Source organism: Canis lupus, chromosome 35, assembly GCF_003254725.2.
Source record: "Canis lupus dingo isolate Sandy chromosome 35, ASM325472v2, whole genome shotgun sequence".
Classification (NCBI taxonomy): Eukaryota; Metazoa; Chordata; class Mammalia; order Carnivora; family Canidae; genus Canis; species Canis lupus.
In genome coordinates, this window is record NC_064277.1 from 23,802,747 (window position 1) to 23,819,245 (window position 16,499).

At 41.9% G+C, this 16,499-nt stretch overlaps 2 protein-coding genes and 1 pseudogene across 2 annotated transcripts; 2 read left to right on the forward strand and 1 right to left on the reverse strand.

Annotated features, from left to right (window-relative positions):
- The first annotated feature begins 41 nt into the window (after positions 1-41).
- Positions 42-10,324, forward strand: LOC112657016 (histone H2B type 1-A). Its single transcript, XM_025442709.3, has 2 exons — positions 42-1,306; positions 7,405-10,324. The coding sequence occupies exon 1, from the start codon at positions 125-127 to the stop codon at positions 506-508; it is 384 nt and encodes a 127-aa protein (XP_025298494.1). The 5' UTR covers positions 42-124; the 3' UTR covers positions 509-1,306; positions 7,405-10,324.
- Positions 9,326-13,227, reverse strand: LOC112657005 (histone H2B type 1-A). Its single transcript, XM_025442684.3, has one exon. The coding sequence runs from the start codon at positions 13,195-13,197 to the stop codon at positions 12,814-12,816; it is 384 nt and encodes a 127-aa protein (XP_025298469.1). The 5' UTR covers positions 13,198-13,227; the 3' UTR covers positions 9,326-12,813.
- Positions 13,228-13,273: 46 nt separating this feature from the next.
- Positions 13,274-13,879, forward strand: LOC112659606 (histone H2A type 1-E-like; annotated as a pseudogene).
- Positions 13,880-16,499: the final 2,620 nt, after the last annotated feature.

Below are 16,499 nucleotides of genomic sequence, written 5' to 3' on the forward strand. Positions count from 1 at the left end.
CGCTGTGCCTATAAATACCGCTCTGCCAACGCTTGAGCGCCTTTCCGTTACTCGGCGCAGACGGGAGAGTGGAGCCGTTAGAGCTGGAACCAGGGAGCTGTAACGCTGGGGCTGGACACTTGTCATGCCGGAGCTGACTTCGAAGGGCACTACCATCTCCAAGAAAGGCTTCAAGAGAGCTGTAGCCAAAACCCAGAAGAAAGAGGGAAAAAAGCGCAGGAGATGCCGGAAAGAGAGCTATTCTATCTACATCTACAAGGTGCTGAAGCAGGTGCACCCCGACACGGGCATCTCGTCCAAGGCCATGGGCATCATGAACTCGTTCGTCAACGACATCTTCGAGCGCATCGCGGGCGAGGCGTCGCGCCTGGCGCATTACAACAAGCGCTCGACCATCACGTCCAGGGAGATCCAGACGGCCGTGCGCCTGCTGCTGCCCGGGGAGCTGGCCAAGCACGCCGTGTCCGAGGGCACCAAGGCCGTCACCAAGTACACCAGCTCCAAGTAAACGTGCCGGAGTAAGCGTCTTTACCGCTAACTCTAACTCAAAGGCTCTTTTCAGAGCCCCTTACGTGCTTTTTGGAGAAGGGCTGTGGGCTTTCCTGTGAAAGGTCACAGATTGTGCCAAGCTCAGCTGCTAGTTCTGCTTGAACAGTGCAACTTGCATAGCCATTTTAGGGCCAAATAGCGATGTGCAATACTTGCAACTGAAGCTGATTATGCAAGTACTCTTCCCAAAGGTGCTCAGCTGCATGTCCACCCTAAGGCTGTCCGTATTTTTCATTAGAACCTTGACCTTGTCAAAATCCGGAGCAATTCAACAAGAGTTCCTTGAAAAACATTTATCTGGAGCATTTGTAGTTACATATTTACGTAGCTGCTGGGAAGACGGCTCACAAGGGATGTAGCTGGCCTTTTCAAAATCGTTGTGGTTTAAGTTGGAATCCAAGCACTTTCTCATGATTCACAAATGTATATATACTTTGCAATTAAATAAGCTTCAATACCACTTGATAAAATATTTGGACACACAAAAATTGTAAAACTAAAATGCTCCACAGTTTTGTGCACAGTGAGCTCACCTCTGCAGAGTATCTTGCATACCTTAGCTGGAATTCCCTCCAGGAATTGACCTGGAGGGTCTGTGTACCCTGCTGTTAAGAGCAGCATCTCTAAACTGGGATCCCAGTCAGCCAAGGAAGACTGGCAACCAGCAGATAGCACATAGCTTCCACATCCCTGTCAACTGTGACCACTCTACAGGCTACCCTGAATATCCAAAGCCTCAGGGTTACTTGGGCAAAAAGTAAGAGTGCTAATAAAAACCTCTCATAAATAGTGCCTGGGAGGCTCAGTGTGTTAACCCTCTGCCTTCAGTTTGCCTCATAATCTCCAGGTCCTGGGATCAAGCCCTGTGCCGGGCTCTCTGCTCATCAGGGGAAGTCTGCTTTTCCCTCTGCCCCTCTGTGCCCTCTCTCAAAATCTTTAAAAAAAGGTCTTCAGACCAAACCTGACACAGCTTTTACTCAGATTATGCTTTGGCTGCAAATAACAGGAAGCACTAAATGAGTGGATGTAGTAAGTAAAATCACTAATCGGGATGACTGAAGGCAGAGAAATTCTAGGTATTCTGGGTTTGCTCTTATTGTAAATGGTGTATTTCCCTATTCAAATCTAGCATTTAATTGTATGTGAAAATATTATTTCTGTGCATTATTTTTATATCCTATTATACTTTATTGAATTGACTTCTTACTGCCTTTCTGGTAAATTCTGGTTTTTTTTTTTTTTTTTTGTGATAATATCTGAAAGTAAACATTTTACTGCCTCCTTTTAATTAGTTTGCTTCTAATTTCTTCCTCCTATCTGATTTCAATGGCTCAGAGCCTTCATAATGATGTTAAATAGCAATGAAGAGATCAAGCATTCTTGTTTTTCCCTCATTTACTGAAGAATCTTCTGCAGATTCCTCAGATGTATTTTATAATGAGGAAGAATTCTTCTATGTCTGCTTTATTGAGAACTGTAAGTTAAGAATGGATACTGAGTTTTAGAAAATGCCTTTTCAGCATCACTGGGGATTGATCATAAGCCTTTCCTCTTTAGACATATAAGTTATTTTTGATCAGGAATGGGTGCTGTATTTTGTCAAATGCTTTCTCTGCATCTAATGAGAGGATCATATGGTTCTGGATTTTCTCTTGCTGATATGATGAATCACATTGATTGTTTTACGAGTGTTGAACCAGCCTTGTGTCCGGGGATAAATCCTACTTGGTCATGGTGAATAATTTTCTTAATGTACTGTTGGATCCTATTGGCTAGTAGCTTGTTGAGAATTTTTACATCCATGTTCATCAGGGATATTAGTCTGTAATTGTCCTTTTTGGTGGGGGTCTTTGTCTGGTTTTGGAATTAAGGTGATGCTGGCCTCATAGAACGAATTTGGAAGTACTCCATCTCTATCTTTCCAAACAGCTTTAGTAGAATAGGTATGATTTCTTCTTTGAACGTTTGATAGAATTCCCATGGGAAGCCATCTGGCCCTGGACTCTTGTGTCTTGGGAGGTTTTGGATGACTGCTTCAATTTCCTCCCTGGTTATTGGCCTGTTCAGGTTTTGTATTTCTTCCTGTTCCAGTTTTGGTAGTTTGTGGCTTTCTAGGAATGCATCCATTTCTTCTAGATTGCCTAATTTATTGGCGTATAGCTGTTCATAATATGTTTTTTTGTTTTTTTGTTTTTTTTTTTTCATAATATGTTTTTAAAATCGTTTGTATTTCCTTGGTGTTGGTAGTGATCTCTCCTTTCTCATTCATGATTTTATTAATTTGAGTCTTCTCTCTCTTCTTTTTAATAAGGTTGGCTAATGGTTTATCTATCTTATTAATTCTTTCAAAGAATCAACTCCTGGTTCTGTTGATCTGTTCCACAGTTCTTCTGGTCTCGATTTTGTTGAGTTCTGCTAGAATTTTAATTAACTCTCTTCTTCTGCTGGGTGTAGGGTCCATCTGCTGTTTTTTCCCTAGCTCCTTTATGTGTAAGGTTAGCTTTTGTATTTGAGTTCTTTCCAGTTTTTGAATGGATGCTTGTATTGCGATGTATTTCCCCCTTAGGACTGCTTTTGCTGCATCCCAAAGATTTTGAACGGTTGCATCTTCATTCTCATTAGTTTCCATGAATCCTTTTAATTCTTCCTTAATTTCCTGGTTGTCCCTTTCATCTTTTAGCAGGATGGTCCTTAACCTCCACGTGTTTGAGGTCCTTCCAAACTTCTTGTGATTTAGTTCTAATTTCAAGGCATTATGGTCTGAAAATATGCAGGGGAGGATCCCAATCCTTTGGTATCGGTTCAGACCCAATTTGTGACCCAGTATGTGGTCTATTCTGGAGAAAGTTCCATGTGCATTGAGAAGAATGTGTATTCAGTTGAGTTTGGATGTAAAGTTCTGTAGATATCTGTGAAATCCATCTGGTCCAGTGTATCATTTAAAGCTCTCGTTTCTTTGGAGATGTGCTTAGAAGACCTGTCGAGTATAGAAAGAGCTAGATTGAAGTCACCAGGTATAAGTGTATTATTATCTAAGTATTTCTTCACTTTGGTTATTAATTGATTTAAATATTTGGCAGCTCCCACATTCGGGAGATATATATTGAGGATTGTTAAGTCCTCTTGTTGGATAGATCCTTTAAGTATGATATAGTGTCCCTCTTCATCTCTCACTACAGTCTTCAGGGTAAATTTTAGTTTATCTGATATAAGGATGGCTACCCCTGCTTTCTTTTGAGGACCATTTGAATGGTAAATGGTTCTCCAACCTTTTATTTTCAGGCTGTAGGTGTCCTTCTGTCTAAAATGAGTCTCTTGTAGACAGCAAATAGATGGGTCCTGCTTTTTTATCCAGTCTGAAACCCTGCGCCTTTTGATGGGGTCATTAAGCCCGTTCACGTTCAGAGTTACTATTGAAAGATCTGAGTTTAGTGTCATCATGATATCTATTCAGTCCTTGTTTTTGTGGATTGTTCCACTGAACTTCTTCTTAAAGGGGAATTTTGAGAGTTCCCCTTACAATTTCTTGCAGAGCTGGTTTGGAGGTCACATATTCTTTCAGTTCCTGCCTGTCTTGGAAGCTCTTTTCTCTCCTTCCATTTTGAAATAGAGCCTTGCTGGATAAAATATTCTTGGTTGCATGTTCTTCTCATTTAGGACCCTGAATATATCCTGCCAGCCCTTTCTGGCCTGCCAGGTCTCTGTGGAGAGGTCTGCTGTTACCCTAATACTCCTCCCCATAAAGGTCAGGGATTTCTTGTGTCTTGCTGCTTTAAGGATCTTCTCTTTATCTTTGGAATTTGCAAGCTTCACTATCAAATGTCGAGGTGTTGAACGGTTTTCATTGATTTTGGGGGGGGGGGGGTGTCTCTCTATTTCCTGGATCTGAATGCCTGTTTCCCTTCCCAGATTAGGAAAGTTTTCAGCTATGATTTGTTCAAATACATATTCTGGCCCTCTGTCCCTTTCGGCGCCCTCGGGAACCCCAATTAAACGTAGGTTTTTCTTCCTCAGGCTGTTGTTTATTTCCCTTAATCTATCTTCATGGTCTTTTAACTGTTTGTCTCTTTTTTCCTAGTTTCCCTCTTTGCCATCAACTTGTTCTATGTCACTCACTTGTTCTTCCACCTCGTTAACCCTCGTCATTAGGACTTCTAGTTTGGATTCCATCTCCTTCAATTGATTTTTAATTTCTGCCTGATTAGATCTAAATTCTGCAGTCATGAGGTCTCTTGAGTCCTTTATGCTTTTTTCTAGAGCCACCAGTAGCTGTATAATAGTGCTTCTGAATTGCCTTTCTGACATTGAATTGTAATCCAGATTTTGTAACTCTGTGGGAGAGAGGACTGTTTCTGATTCTTTCTTTTGAGGTGAGGTTTTCCTTCTAGTCATTTTGCTCAGTGCAGAGTGGCCAAAAACAAGTTGTATTGGGAAAAGGAGAAAAAGAGAGGAGAGAAAGAAGGAAAGAAAAGAGAAAGAGAAAGTAGAAAATAGGAAGAAAAAAAGAGAAGAAAAAGAGAAAAAAAAGAAAGAAAGGGAAAAAAGGGTGGGGGAAACGGAAAACAAAAAGAAAAACAAACAAACAAACAAACAAACAAAACAACACGGGGGAGTATCTTCTGATTCTGTGTACTTTAAGTCCCTTGACTTCCCCTGGAACTTGTCCGTCTCGCTGGTGTTCTGGGAGAGGGACCCGTTGGGCTGATTTTCAGGTGTTAGCACTTGGGGGAGCTGCTCTGCCCCCTGGTGCAGGGCTCAGTGGGGGTTGTTTACCCCGTGAAGCCCCAGGAGGAACAACCCCAGTGGCGGGCCAGCTCTGGAAACCTGGAGTCAGCCCCCGCAGGAACTCCGGATCTCTCCGTCTGCAGGGCCTGGAGGCTCCGGGGCGGGGCCGCTGATCTGCTCAGCTGGGGCAGGAGCGTCCTCGCTGTCCTGGGCCCTCCCGGCCTCTGCCTTCCGTGGGGGAGGCCGGATCCTGGGCTTTGTCCTGGTGCCCAGTGCTCCGGGGCCTGCGCTGTTGGATTCGCGCTCCTGCCCCGCAGCCCCCTCCGCGGAGCCGCCCCCGAGCCCCCCGAGCTGCTCCGGTCCCGCCGTGCGCGCTGCAGCCCTTAGGGAGCTCGGCGCACTCTCCCGGGGCGCAGGTGTCTGTTAGTGTCCCCGGGAGCCCGAGGGCATCCCCGCCCTCCCGGGGTCCTGCTCGAACTCCCTGCGAGCCCCTTTCCGCCCGGGAAGGTCGGTGCAGCTCCTGCTTCTCCAGGACGGGGCTCTCCTGTCCTGGGGACACTCGCCCCGGCCTCAGCCCGGCTCCTCGCGGGGCCCCTCCCCCGTGGAGGCCTTTTTTATTTCTTTTCCCCCGTCTTCCTACTTTGATAGAAGCGCGAACTCTTCTCACTGTAGCATTCCAGCTGTTCTCTCTTTAAACCTCAGGCCGAATTCGTAGATTTTCAGGATGATTTGAAGGTTATCTAGGTAATTTGGTGGGGACTGGTGATTTGGGGACCCTACTCTTCCACCAGCTTGCCCCTCCCTCCCTAATGTAAGCATTTAAACTATCTTTTTTTTTCCTGTAAGCTATGTTTCCCCCTTATTCCCACAGGTTCTGTAAATATTCTGAATTTTCGTTAATATGTAAGAGTTGCTGAGAGATATGAATTTCTTCATTTTCCACTAGGAACTTGGAAACATTTGTTATTAGAAAAGGAAAGCAGTTGGTCAAATTCTTTCTTTAGATCAGATTTGCAGACCAAATGCAGACCAAGAACCCACCTTTCAGGAACTTGGTGGCACAAAGGAGGTTTGAATGGATTTGAGACCTTGGAAGACTAGCATAATATCAGACAAATAAGAGGAAAGCTTTAGTCCAAGACAATCTATGGGAAAGCAGTGAGAACACAGGGGTTTTTGTTGTTATTGTTATTTCAGGTTTTTAAAATGTGTGTTTTAAGAAAGGTGCTGCCTGCCTATTGCTGGCATCTCAAACCTCAAGTAATAGAGGATTGGCAAGATAGAATTTTCTGTGGAAAGGGCCACAGCAGAGCTAGGGCTCTGCTTTAAATACAGTGAAGTTGGGTTTGGGAACTGGGGAAAGCAGATCCTGAAGGTGCTCCCCACTCTAAGCACCTCTAGCTGTTTACTTCACCCTAATATCACTGCAATGATTACTGGTTGAGATGTGCCCTGGAAGCAGGAGCGGTATTAGTGGTCTCTCTTTAATTCTAGACTGTGGTGTTACTATGCTACAGAGCAGAAAACATAACAAGTGCCAATAAGGTGAGGGCTGGAAAAAGGACAGAGCACCTGAGCCTGTTGAGCTCAGGTGCTCAACATGGTATAATTCCCCTAAAGCTATAATACCTCTGAACCCAGAACAGGAGAAAGACCTCTATTGGTTCAGCTCTCAAAGGAGTAACTTCCCAGTCTCATCTCAGATGGGACCATGAGGTATGCATAGCAAAGGAAACCCAGGGAGCTGAACCAGAATGGGCCAGACCAATTTAAGTCCTCACTGTACTGCTCCAGCAGGCAAGTATGGCTCTCCCTTTAGTGGAGGGCTAGTCAGAGAAAGTGGCTACATTTTGTTATTACTCTTTATTTTGTTTTCCAAAAAAGATTTTAAAATTGTGTTTCCTTTTCCTCTATACTTCAAACATTTGCTCAATAAGTGAATGTGTGTGTGTAAGAGAGTAAGACAGAGGAGGTTCTTGCTCTCATTGTGTTTCCTTTCTAGTCAATGATGCAGACATAAACTCACAAGGCTTCGCTCAGTTATGAATGAGGGAGATAATTAGGTGCCCCAAAAAGGTTTTGTGTGGTCTGTAATTTAGTCTAAATTACTTCAGTCCAGCTTTTTCTCAGGTGACCAGGAAGACTGTAGATATTCAGAGTGAGCCTGCCTACTCAAAGCAGCCAACCATCTTTCAAAAGAAGTCCTGCTTGGAGAAACTGGCAAGAAGAATCTCCTATGATACCACAAGAACATCAGTCTAGGAGTTCCAGATGCTTAACGAGGCAATTGAGGCCACCTACATTAACAAGAAATGCTCCTCTACTGGCAGTGTCTCCATTTGAGGGTGAATGGTGTTTGGCGTGGTGACCAGATGAAGATAAAGAGGACCATTAGTCATCAAGAAAGACTGCCTCTACCACATCTGAAAGTACAACTACTTAGAGAAACATCATAAGAACATGTCCCTATACCTGTCCTCCTGCTTTATGGATGTCTAGATCAGTAACATCATCACAGTAGTCAATTGCCACCCCTGAGTAAGACCATTGTACTTCAACAAGCTCAAGGTCACCAAGCCCACTGGCATCAAGAAGCAATCTAAAGGTTCTGAGACAGGACCTGCCAACCCCAAACAAAATAGAGTTGTTTTCCCACTCATCAGTCAATAAATCACTTCAGCCCAGCCCAGATAGCATAATGTAAATTTTGTGTGAATCGATGTTAGGCTAAACCTTAGGGTCAGTTTGTTAATTTGTGATATGTAATGGGTTCAATTGTGCCCTGTAAAAGGACATGTCCAAGTCTTAACCCTTCATACCTATGAATGTGACCTTGAAATAGAGCATAATTAAGAATCTTGAGGGGCACCTGGGTGGCTCAGTTGGTTATGATCCCAGAGTCCTGGGATGGAGCCCTGCATCAGGCTCTCTGCTTAGTGGGGAGTCTTCCTTTCCTTTTTCATCTGCCTCTCCTCCAGCTCATGCTCTCTCATGCTGTCCCAAATAAATAAAATCTTAAAAAAAGAATCTTGAGATAAGATCATCCTGGATTTAAGGTATCCTTATAAGAGAGAGGAGAAGGACATTACAGACACAGAGATGCAGAACAGAGGGCCATCTGAAGCCGGAGGCAGGCAGAGACTGGAGTGATGCAGCTGCAAGCCCAAAACACCAAGGACTGCTGGCCACCACCAGAAGCCCAGGGAGAGACATGGAACAGAGTCTCTCTACGAGCCTCCACAAGGAGCCAACCCTCTGATTTTGGACTTCCAAAACAGTGAAAGAATATTTATTGTTTTAAGACGCTCAGTTTGTGGTAACTTGTTGCAGCTGCCCTAGGGAAACCGATAAATGGAATTTCCTCATAAAGATTCACCTTCCAGATAATGTTAGCTACCATCTGACCTACAAGTTCTTCAGCTCTTCATCTCCACTCACAATAGGGGTTTGATAGCAGAAGTAATGTGAGAAATTGTTTCATTGATAAAACAATGATGTGTGTTTCTGGCAGACACTCATGCATGGATGTAATGGGATAGCCTAGCAATCCCAGGACTCTGTGGCCAGAGAGTCTGCATCCTGGAGGAAGGAATCAGTCTAAAAGCTAAAATTCAGTCATCTGACCCCAAGTGGATAATTAGTGGAATTCTGTCATCTGATTTTTATAACTGTCTCCAGTATACTTTATGAGTAAGATGTTTGCTGGAATCCTTAGACAGTGGTTCTTAACGTACTGTACTATAGATTTCTTTGGAAGTCTAGTTGATCTTATATAGATCTTAGGATAAATATCTGATTAAATACAATAAATTATGAGCTTTTTTCTTTTAAGATTTATTTATTTATTTGAGAGAGAGAGAGTGAGAAAGTGTGGGTGGGTGGGGAGAAAAAGAGTCTCAAGTGGACTCCACGATGAGCACAGAGCCCAACACAGGGCTTGCTCTCAGGACCCCAGCATGAGCCAAAACCAAGACTCTGCCATCCAGGCACCCCAAAATATGAGCTTTAATAATAAAACAACACCAGATTGAAATAGTTTTCAAAATATTTTTATTTTTATTTTTATTTTTTTCAAAATATTTTTAAATGTTTGATATAGTTATATTTGTGCTTCTTCATTGGCACTTCAGAGTAAAATAACAATTATAATATTTTTTAGGTTCTCGTGAGCATTAACAATATTTTGAGATATCTGTAACCACAGGAAAGTGCTAGGAATATGGCTGTGATTTCCAATGTCAACATAGCCACAGGTATGGCTAGTATGACGGGTCTGTTTGCTATGCAGTATTCATAATTGAAAGGAATGCTAAATTTCAGTTATTGTTTAGTGAAAACAAAAATTTTTCTCATCTAATATTTGTCAGTTGAGTGGAGAGTGGATTTTAAGGAGACAAGATTAAGAATAGTGAGACTAGCTAGGGACAATAATCCAGATGTGAGATAGATGACAGGGTCTGGACAAAAACGGTGGCAGTGGACAAGGTGAAAAGTGGTCAGATAACAAAAATATATAGGAAATAAAATCAACATATCTTGTAGATAGATTGAAGTGGAAACTGAAAAAAGGAGCTAACAAGGAAAAAAATACCATATTTCTGGCTTGGATACAATGAACCATGGAGATTGAAAACACTGTCAAGAGAGATTGTGAACCCTTGTGGAGAGAATTTTGATGTGGCTGCACAATGTTGAAATGGTGATGTTGAGAAAGCAGTTGAATTTACTAGTTTGGAATTCATGGAGAGCCCTAGATTGCAGTTACAAATTTGTGAGTCTGCCATAGGTGTTTAGAGCAAGGAGTGTGGTTTAGGCTGCCTAGAGTTAATTTAGTGCTATAGTGTCCAGTATGGTAGCCACTAGCCATATGTGGTTATTGAGCAGTTGAAATGTTGCAAGTCTGAACTAAGAACATACTATAAGTATAAAATACCTATTGGATTTCAAAGACCTAATTTTTAAAACTGTAAATTGCTATAATTTTACCTTTATTACATGTTGAAATTGTAACATTTTTGCATATTGGATTAAATAAAATATTTGGTTAAAATTAATTTCACTGGTTTATTTTTTCTACTTTAAATGTGGCTACTGGAAAGCTTAAAGTGCCATATGTAGCCAGTATTTGTGTGACTTGCGATATATTTCATTATAATGTGGCTTGCATTTAATTTCAAAATATTTTGAAATTAGAAACGTATGCTCTGCTAAAGACACTGGTAAGAGAATGAAAAGTCTGCCTTTCATTTCATATTGCAATATTTGCAAATCATGTATGTGTAAAGGATTGTATCTAGAATATATTTTAAGAAATGCTTGAAACTCAACTGTAAGAAAATAAGCCCAATGAAAGAATAGGCAATAGAGGGACACCTGAGTGGCTTAGCAGTTGAGCGTCTCTCCCTGCATGGAGCCTGCTTCCCCTCTGCCTATGTCTCTGCCTCTCTCTCTCTCTCTCTCTCTCATGAATAAATAAATAAAATCTTAAAAAGAAAAGAATAGGCAAAAGATATGGACAGACATCTCACCAAAAAGATATACAGATGGTTCATAAGTATATCAAAAGATCCTGAACATAACTGTTATTAGGAAAATGCAAATTAAAACAATAAGCTATTAGACACCTGTCAGAATGGGTAAAATCTAAAACATGACATTACCAAATGCTGACAAGGGTATGGAACAAGGAGAATTCTCAATCATTGCTAGTGAGGATGCTAAATGACACGGCCACTTTGGAAGACAGTTTAGCAGTTCCTTATAAAGGGACACATACAACCCAGCAATTGTGCTCTTGGTGATATTTACCCAACTGTTTGAAAAGTTATGTCAACAAAACCTGCACACAAATACTTACAACAACTTTACTCACAATGGATAAAAAGTGGAAGCAACCAAGATCCCTTGAAATAGGTAAATGAATAGACAAACTGTGGTATAGCCATACAAAAGAGTTACTTAGTGATAAAAAAGAACAAGATATCAATTCACATAACAAAAATGGATAAATCTTAAATACACGCTGCTAAGGGAAAGAACCAGCCTGAAAAACAATACTTTTCAACTCCAGAAGTTGATAAAGATGTGGGACCTGTGCTGTTTCATGAGGTTTTATCAGGGCAGCTGGGACCCCTGACTGAAGATGATGCCTCCTTCCTATACAATTTGGCACAGATGTACCATCTATTAGCTCCTTCAAGGACTCCCAGCTAAGGCATCCAGAGGTTCTGCAGGGGCTGTCTCACTATGTATAGAAGCATGTGACCCTTTTTTCCCATGAATTTTTACTATACATATTCAATCAAATGGTATTAAAGTTTGCTTTTATTTTAATTTTTTTGTAAAGAAGATGTATATATATTAAGTCTTTTTAAAAAGGGAAGAATAAAAATAAAAGTTAACAGTCAAATTGAGGATTCCAGCTGACTACAGGTTTCTGGGAAGTAGTAATAATTTGATCCCTTCTTTTTTGTTAATTTCCTTCGCCTTTTTCACTGATTTTTTAAAATGCTTGTAGGCTCAGAAGAGTCTACATGATTATGACAGATTAGGTCTTGTACCCCCAGTCTTCTGACTTGCATACTGGGCATCCTATTTTGATAAATACTGTATTACCAGTATCTACAATTTGGAACATCTCGGTATTCGAGTCCAGTAATTCAGGGCACAAACTCAATTTTAACGATCCAATCACAAAACAAGAAACAAGTAACTCTATTATAACCTGTAAGAAATTATGAAAAAAAGTTAATTCTGTTACTGTTACTTGTTTGCCAATTGATGCTTTAGCCAGATTATTGGGTTCTAGTGTGAATTATAGTTGACACAGCAAGATCTCCACACACTCTGTGAACCTGTTCTCAACAAATAGCACAGATTAGAAACTGGAATAAATGTTTAGATGAAATCAGACCAAGAAAATCTGGGCCTTGGGCCTCAAATAGTAGCTTATGGGCAGTTAGCCTGACCTACAGGAATTTTTTTCACACACCACAGCCAATGTAAAGAGGAAGCAAAACAGCTCCAACTAATGCTCCCACCCTAGACTGTCCTAAGGGCTGTAAAGTCTTTCCACAGCTCTAGGCTCCTTTTGCTGTCATCTGATACAAAGTACTTATATAGTAATAAGGTTTTCTGGAGAAAGGCAAGCCATATGCCTCATGGCCTTCATAGCCCTTGGAAGGACCTCCCGGAGGACACATTTGAACTTGTTCAAATAACTCCCTTCTCTGAATTGCTTCACCTAGATCTCAAGTCCCACTGAAAATGCTGTAGATGCATAAACAAAGCAGTAAGGTATTAAGAACTAAAAGATAGTCATGCAAGCACTGAGACCTTATTTCTCAAACATAGTAGATGGTGTGAGCAAAATAAACCTTGCAATCAGAAGAAATCTCTTTGCTTGTCGGACCAACAGTTTCTAGGTCATTAGACCTACGCACATATATTACAACTAAGAGCCTACAGTCTTTTGGAAAATGTGGGTGGCTCTTAAAAGAACCTTTGGGTTATAACGCTTGTCTGGTAACTTGACTCGTCTTATTTGGAGCTGGTGTACTTGGTGACGGCCTTGGTGCCCTCGGACACGGCGTGCTTGGCCAGCTCCCCGGGCAGCAGCAGGCGCACGGCCGTCTGGATCTCCCTGGACGTGATGGTCGAGCGCTTGTTGTAATGCGCCAGGCGCGACGCCTCGCCCGCGATGCGCTCGAAGATGTCGTTGACGAACGAGTTCATGATGCCCATGGCCTTGGACGAGATGCCCGTGTCGGGGTGCACCTGCTTCAGCACCTTATAGATGTAGATAGAATAGCTCTCTTTCCGGCATCTCCTGCGCTTCTTTCCCTCTTTCTTCTGGGTTTTGGCTACAGCTCTCTTGAAGCCTTTCTTGGAGATGGTAGTGCCCTTCGAAGTCAGCTCCGGCATCACTGATTAAACTCCAGTGAGCCTAACAACTGGCACTCCAGGACGCCAAAGGTGGTATTTATAGGCACAGCGCTCAATGACGTATGGGGCAGCCAACGTCTGATTGGGCTATGGGTAGGGGTGTGCTTGCAAATAAGGTGATTCCAGGAACATTCTGATTGGTAGACTATCCGCCGAATCAAATAGCAACGCACAACCTACCGTCAGACTATAAATAGGCCAGGTACAGCCCTAACGGATTTTTTTTCCCCGTTATAATGTATCAGTTCTTAGGCTGGGTTGGGTCGCGGGAAGCAGGGCGGCAAGGCTCGCGCCAAGGCCAAGACGCGCTCGTCGCGGGCCGGGCTCCAGTTCCCGGTGGGCCGCGTCCACCGCCTGCTCCGCAAGGGCAACTACGCGGAGCGGGTCGGGGCGGGCGCGCCGGTGTACCTGGCGGCCGTGCTGGAGTACCTGACGGCCGAGATCCTGGAGCTGGCGGGCAACGCGGCCCGCGACAACAAGAAGACGCGCATCATCCCGCGCCACCTGCAGCTGGCCATCCGCAACGACGAGGAGCTCAACAAGCTGCTGGGCCGCGTGACCATCGCGCAGGGCGGCGTCCTGCCCAACATCCAGGCCGTGCTGCTGCCCAAGAAGACCGAGAGCCCACAAGGCCAAGGGGAAGTAACACCTCACAAGCACTAAAGCCTAGCGGGTGACCCCAGCCTCTGGAGTGGAGGGGAAACAAACCCACACTGAACCACAGGCTCTTTTCTGAGCCACTCACAATTTCTGAGAAAAAAAACTTAGGTTTACCAAAAACTTAGAACAATAATGGATTCAACCCCAACACTTAAGGATCTAATCGACCACAACTCTTTCAAAAGGACTGAAAATTCTCTAGTTACTGGTGACAGAGGCCTCTGAAGTAATTCACTGTAATGTGCAGTACTTTTTACAACAGAACTCGTGATGGAATCTTTTTAGGCCTTCGGAGTAGACCACAGCCATCTAGCAGGTCCTGGGGTGAAGTGCCATTCTTCTTGGGAGAAGAGCAAACTTCGTTTAGGGCTGTAGGGACAGCACAATCCCCATGAAAAAGTAAAGATGTAGAGTCTTATTTTAGGGTTTGCATTTTCATGAGGGTAGAGTTATACTACATGAACAGATTAGAAGCAAAGGAAGGAGATCTGTAAACTCAACTCTTGGATTTGTAGAGCATGCCTACAGGAGGTCAGCCAAGTAGCAAATTAGCATGCATATTTTTTCAAGTGCCTGTATAAGGAAGGATCTCCTTCCAAGAGTTCTAGGATTCTTCCATCTCCTGAAATCTGTAACCATGACTTGTTAATTAGCCAAAAGATAAAAGGCACAAATATCTCACACCTACTATTTATGTGAAAAACAGTAAAAATGGGTATGGGGTATATTTCTTAGTGGGTTAGTTGTATCTCAGAAACGCCCAATGCCATTAAAAAAATATATTTATTTTAGAGAGTAGGTGGGAGGAGCAGAAGGACAAAAACAATCCTGAGGCAGACTCTCTGCTGATGGCAGAGCCTGGCGATGGGCTGAATTCCAGGACCCTGAGATCATGACCTGAGCAGAAACCAAGAGTGGGCCCCTCAACAGACTGAGCCACTCAAGTGCCCCCTAATACTATTTTGATGGTAAAATACTAGTAGCAATATTAGAGTCAGTAATGTGATAAGACAGTTTTCTATCAATTATTCAAGAATACTAGAAACTGATTTCTTCAAAAGGTTTAACCACTGAAAATGAAGCAAATATTTTCTTGATCCTTTAGTACTACGTATGAGTAATAACCCACAGAAACAACTGAAAAACAGGAAAGCAGCCAAATGCAAGTCTTATACAAAAGTGAAATCATTAAAACTCCAAACACAATGCAAAGCATAAAATCTGCACATTTATAACAAACTGCAAAAATTCCTTAAACATTCACAAAGTTAAAAATTATTTTTATTTTTATTTTTTATTTGAGAGAGAGGAAATCTCAAGCAGGCTCCATGCTCAGTGCCAAGCCCAACATGGGGCTTGATCTCACCACCCTGAGATCATGACCAGAGCCAAAACCAAGAGTTGGACACTCAATTGAGCCACCTAGGTGCCCCTATTTTAACAATACTTTTGTCCAAGCCTATAGAACTGAATTGTGTTAGGACACATTTTCATGTTTACTTATTTAAAACTACCAATGATATGTAAAAATTTCTGAAAAAAATCTAAATTGCTAAGTTGAACCTATAAGTGAGAACCAAGATAAGTGGTGAAAATTTGAGGCCTTTGATGAGCTACCAACCTCAAAAATTAGGTTTCCAAGTGTGTATCCTCTTAGACATTTAAGGAAAAGACAAGTCAATAGCTAATGAAATGATTCCAGATTCTGAAAAAGTCTCATGTTTTGAAGAAATATGATAAAATCTAATAAAGAAAGCATGTTCTAGTATATTGCAATGTGTCAATTAATTAATACATCTTCCGTTAAATGTAAACAACTAGCTCTGGCAGCCCTTAAAAAATTACCAAATAATGACAAATTGGGATCTACCTAAGAATGTAAGGTTATTGGAAGGTTGAATAAAATAAAACTTAATTCTATGAAGTTAAAGGAAAAAGGAAATCTTTCATTAAACTCAGGAGATGCTTAAAAGTTATTTGCCAGTATGTTTAGTAGGCTAGTTTTTGTTTCTTAGTGGAACATTATTAGTTACTGTTAGAGGATTTATTCTTCCTACTATTATTTAATATTATTCTGGAGTACTAGACAAATCTTTTTTAAAAGGATATTAAAAGGATTCTACTATACCAGAAGAAGGAAAATAACATGAGGTACAAGTTAACACCTGTAGGGTGATGCCTCACAATTAAAGTGGTAAATAATGATACTGGAAACCAACAATTCTCTTCACAGCCACTGACACTTTCAGAGAAGGAGCGTGGCCAAGTTTCAAAAAACAGTATTTCAGTAATATTCAATTATAGCTACTCAAAGCCTTGGTGTTGATGTCCTTAACTCCAGTTCACACAAACTGTGTTATATGAGAAACTGTAAAAGTAAAATAAATAGGACTTTTTTGGTTAATATTTGCTGTTTTTCATTTACAAAGTCAGAAAACTAGAGCAAACAGTCAAACGTAATATTCCACTGGAATTGGACCATGGAAAATGGGGACCATGGGGGACTAAAGACAAATAATACTTGCAAAGAACTAGGTCAAACAAAACTTGATGATGAAGCCCAGACTTGGAGATTGAAGGGACACATTTGTAGGGATCCAGGGCCATTTGAAGACTTTAGA

What these genes read in the sequence shown, in the direction of transcription:
- LOC112657005 (XM_025442684.3), bottom strand. Translation starts at nt 13,197, where the DNA reads ATGCCGGAGCTGACTTCGAAGGGCACTACCATCTCCAAGAAAGGCTTC.
- LOC112657016 (XM_025442709.3), top strand. Translation starts at nt 125, where the DNA reads ATGCCGGAGCTGACTTCGAAGGGCACTACCATCTCCAAGAAAGGCTTC.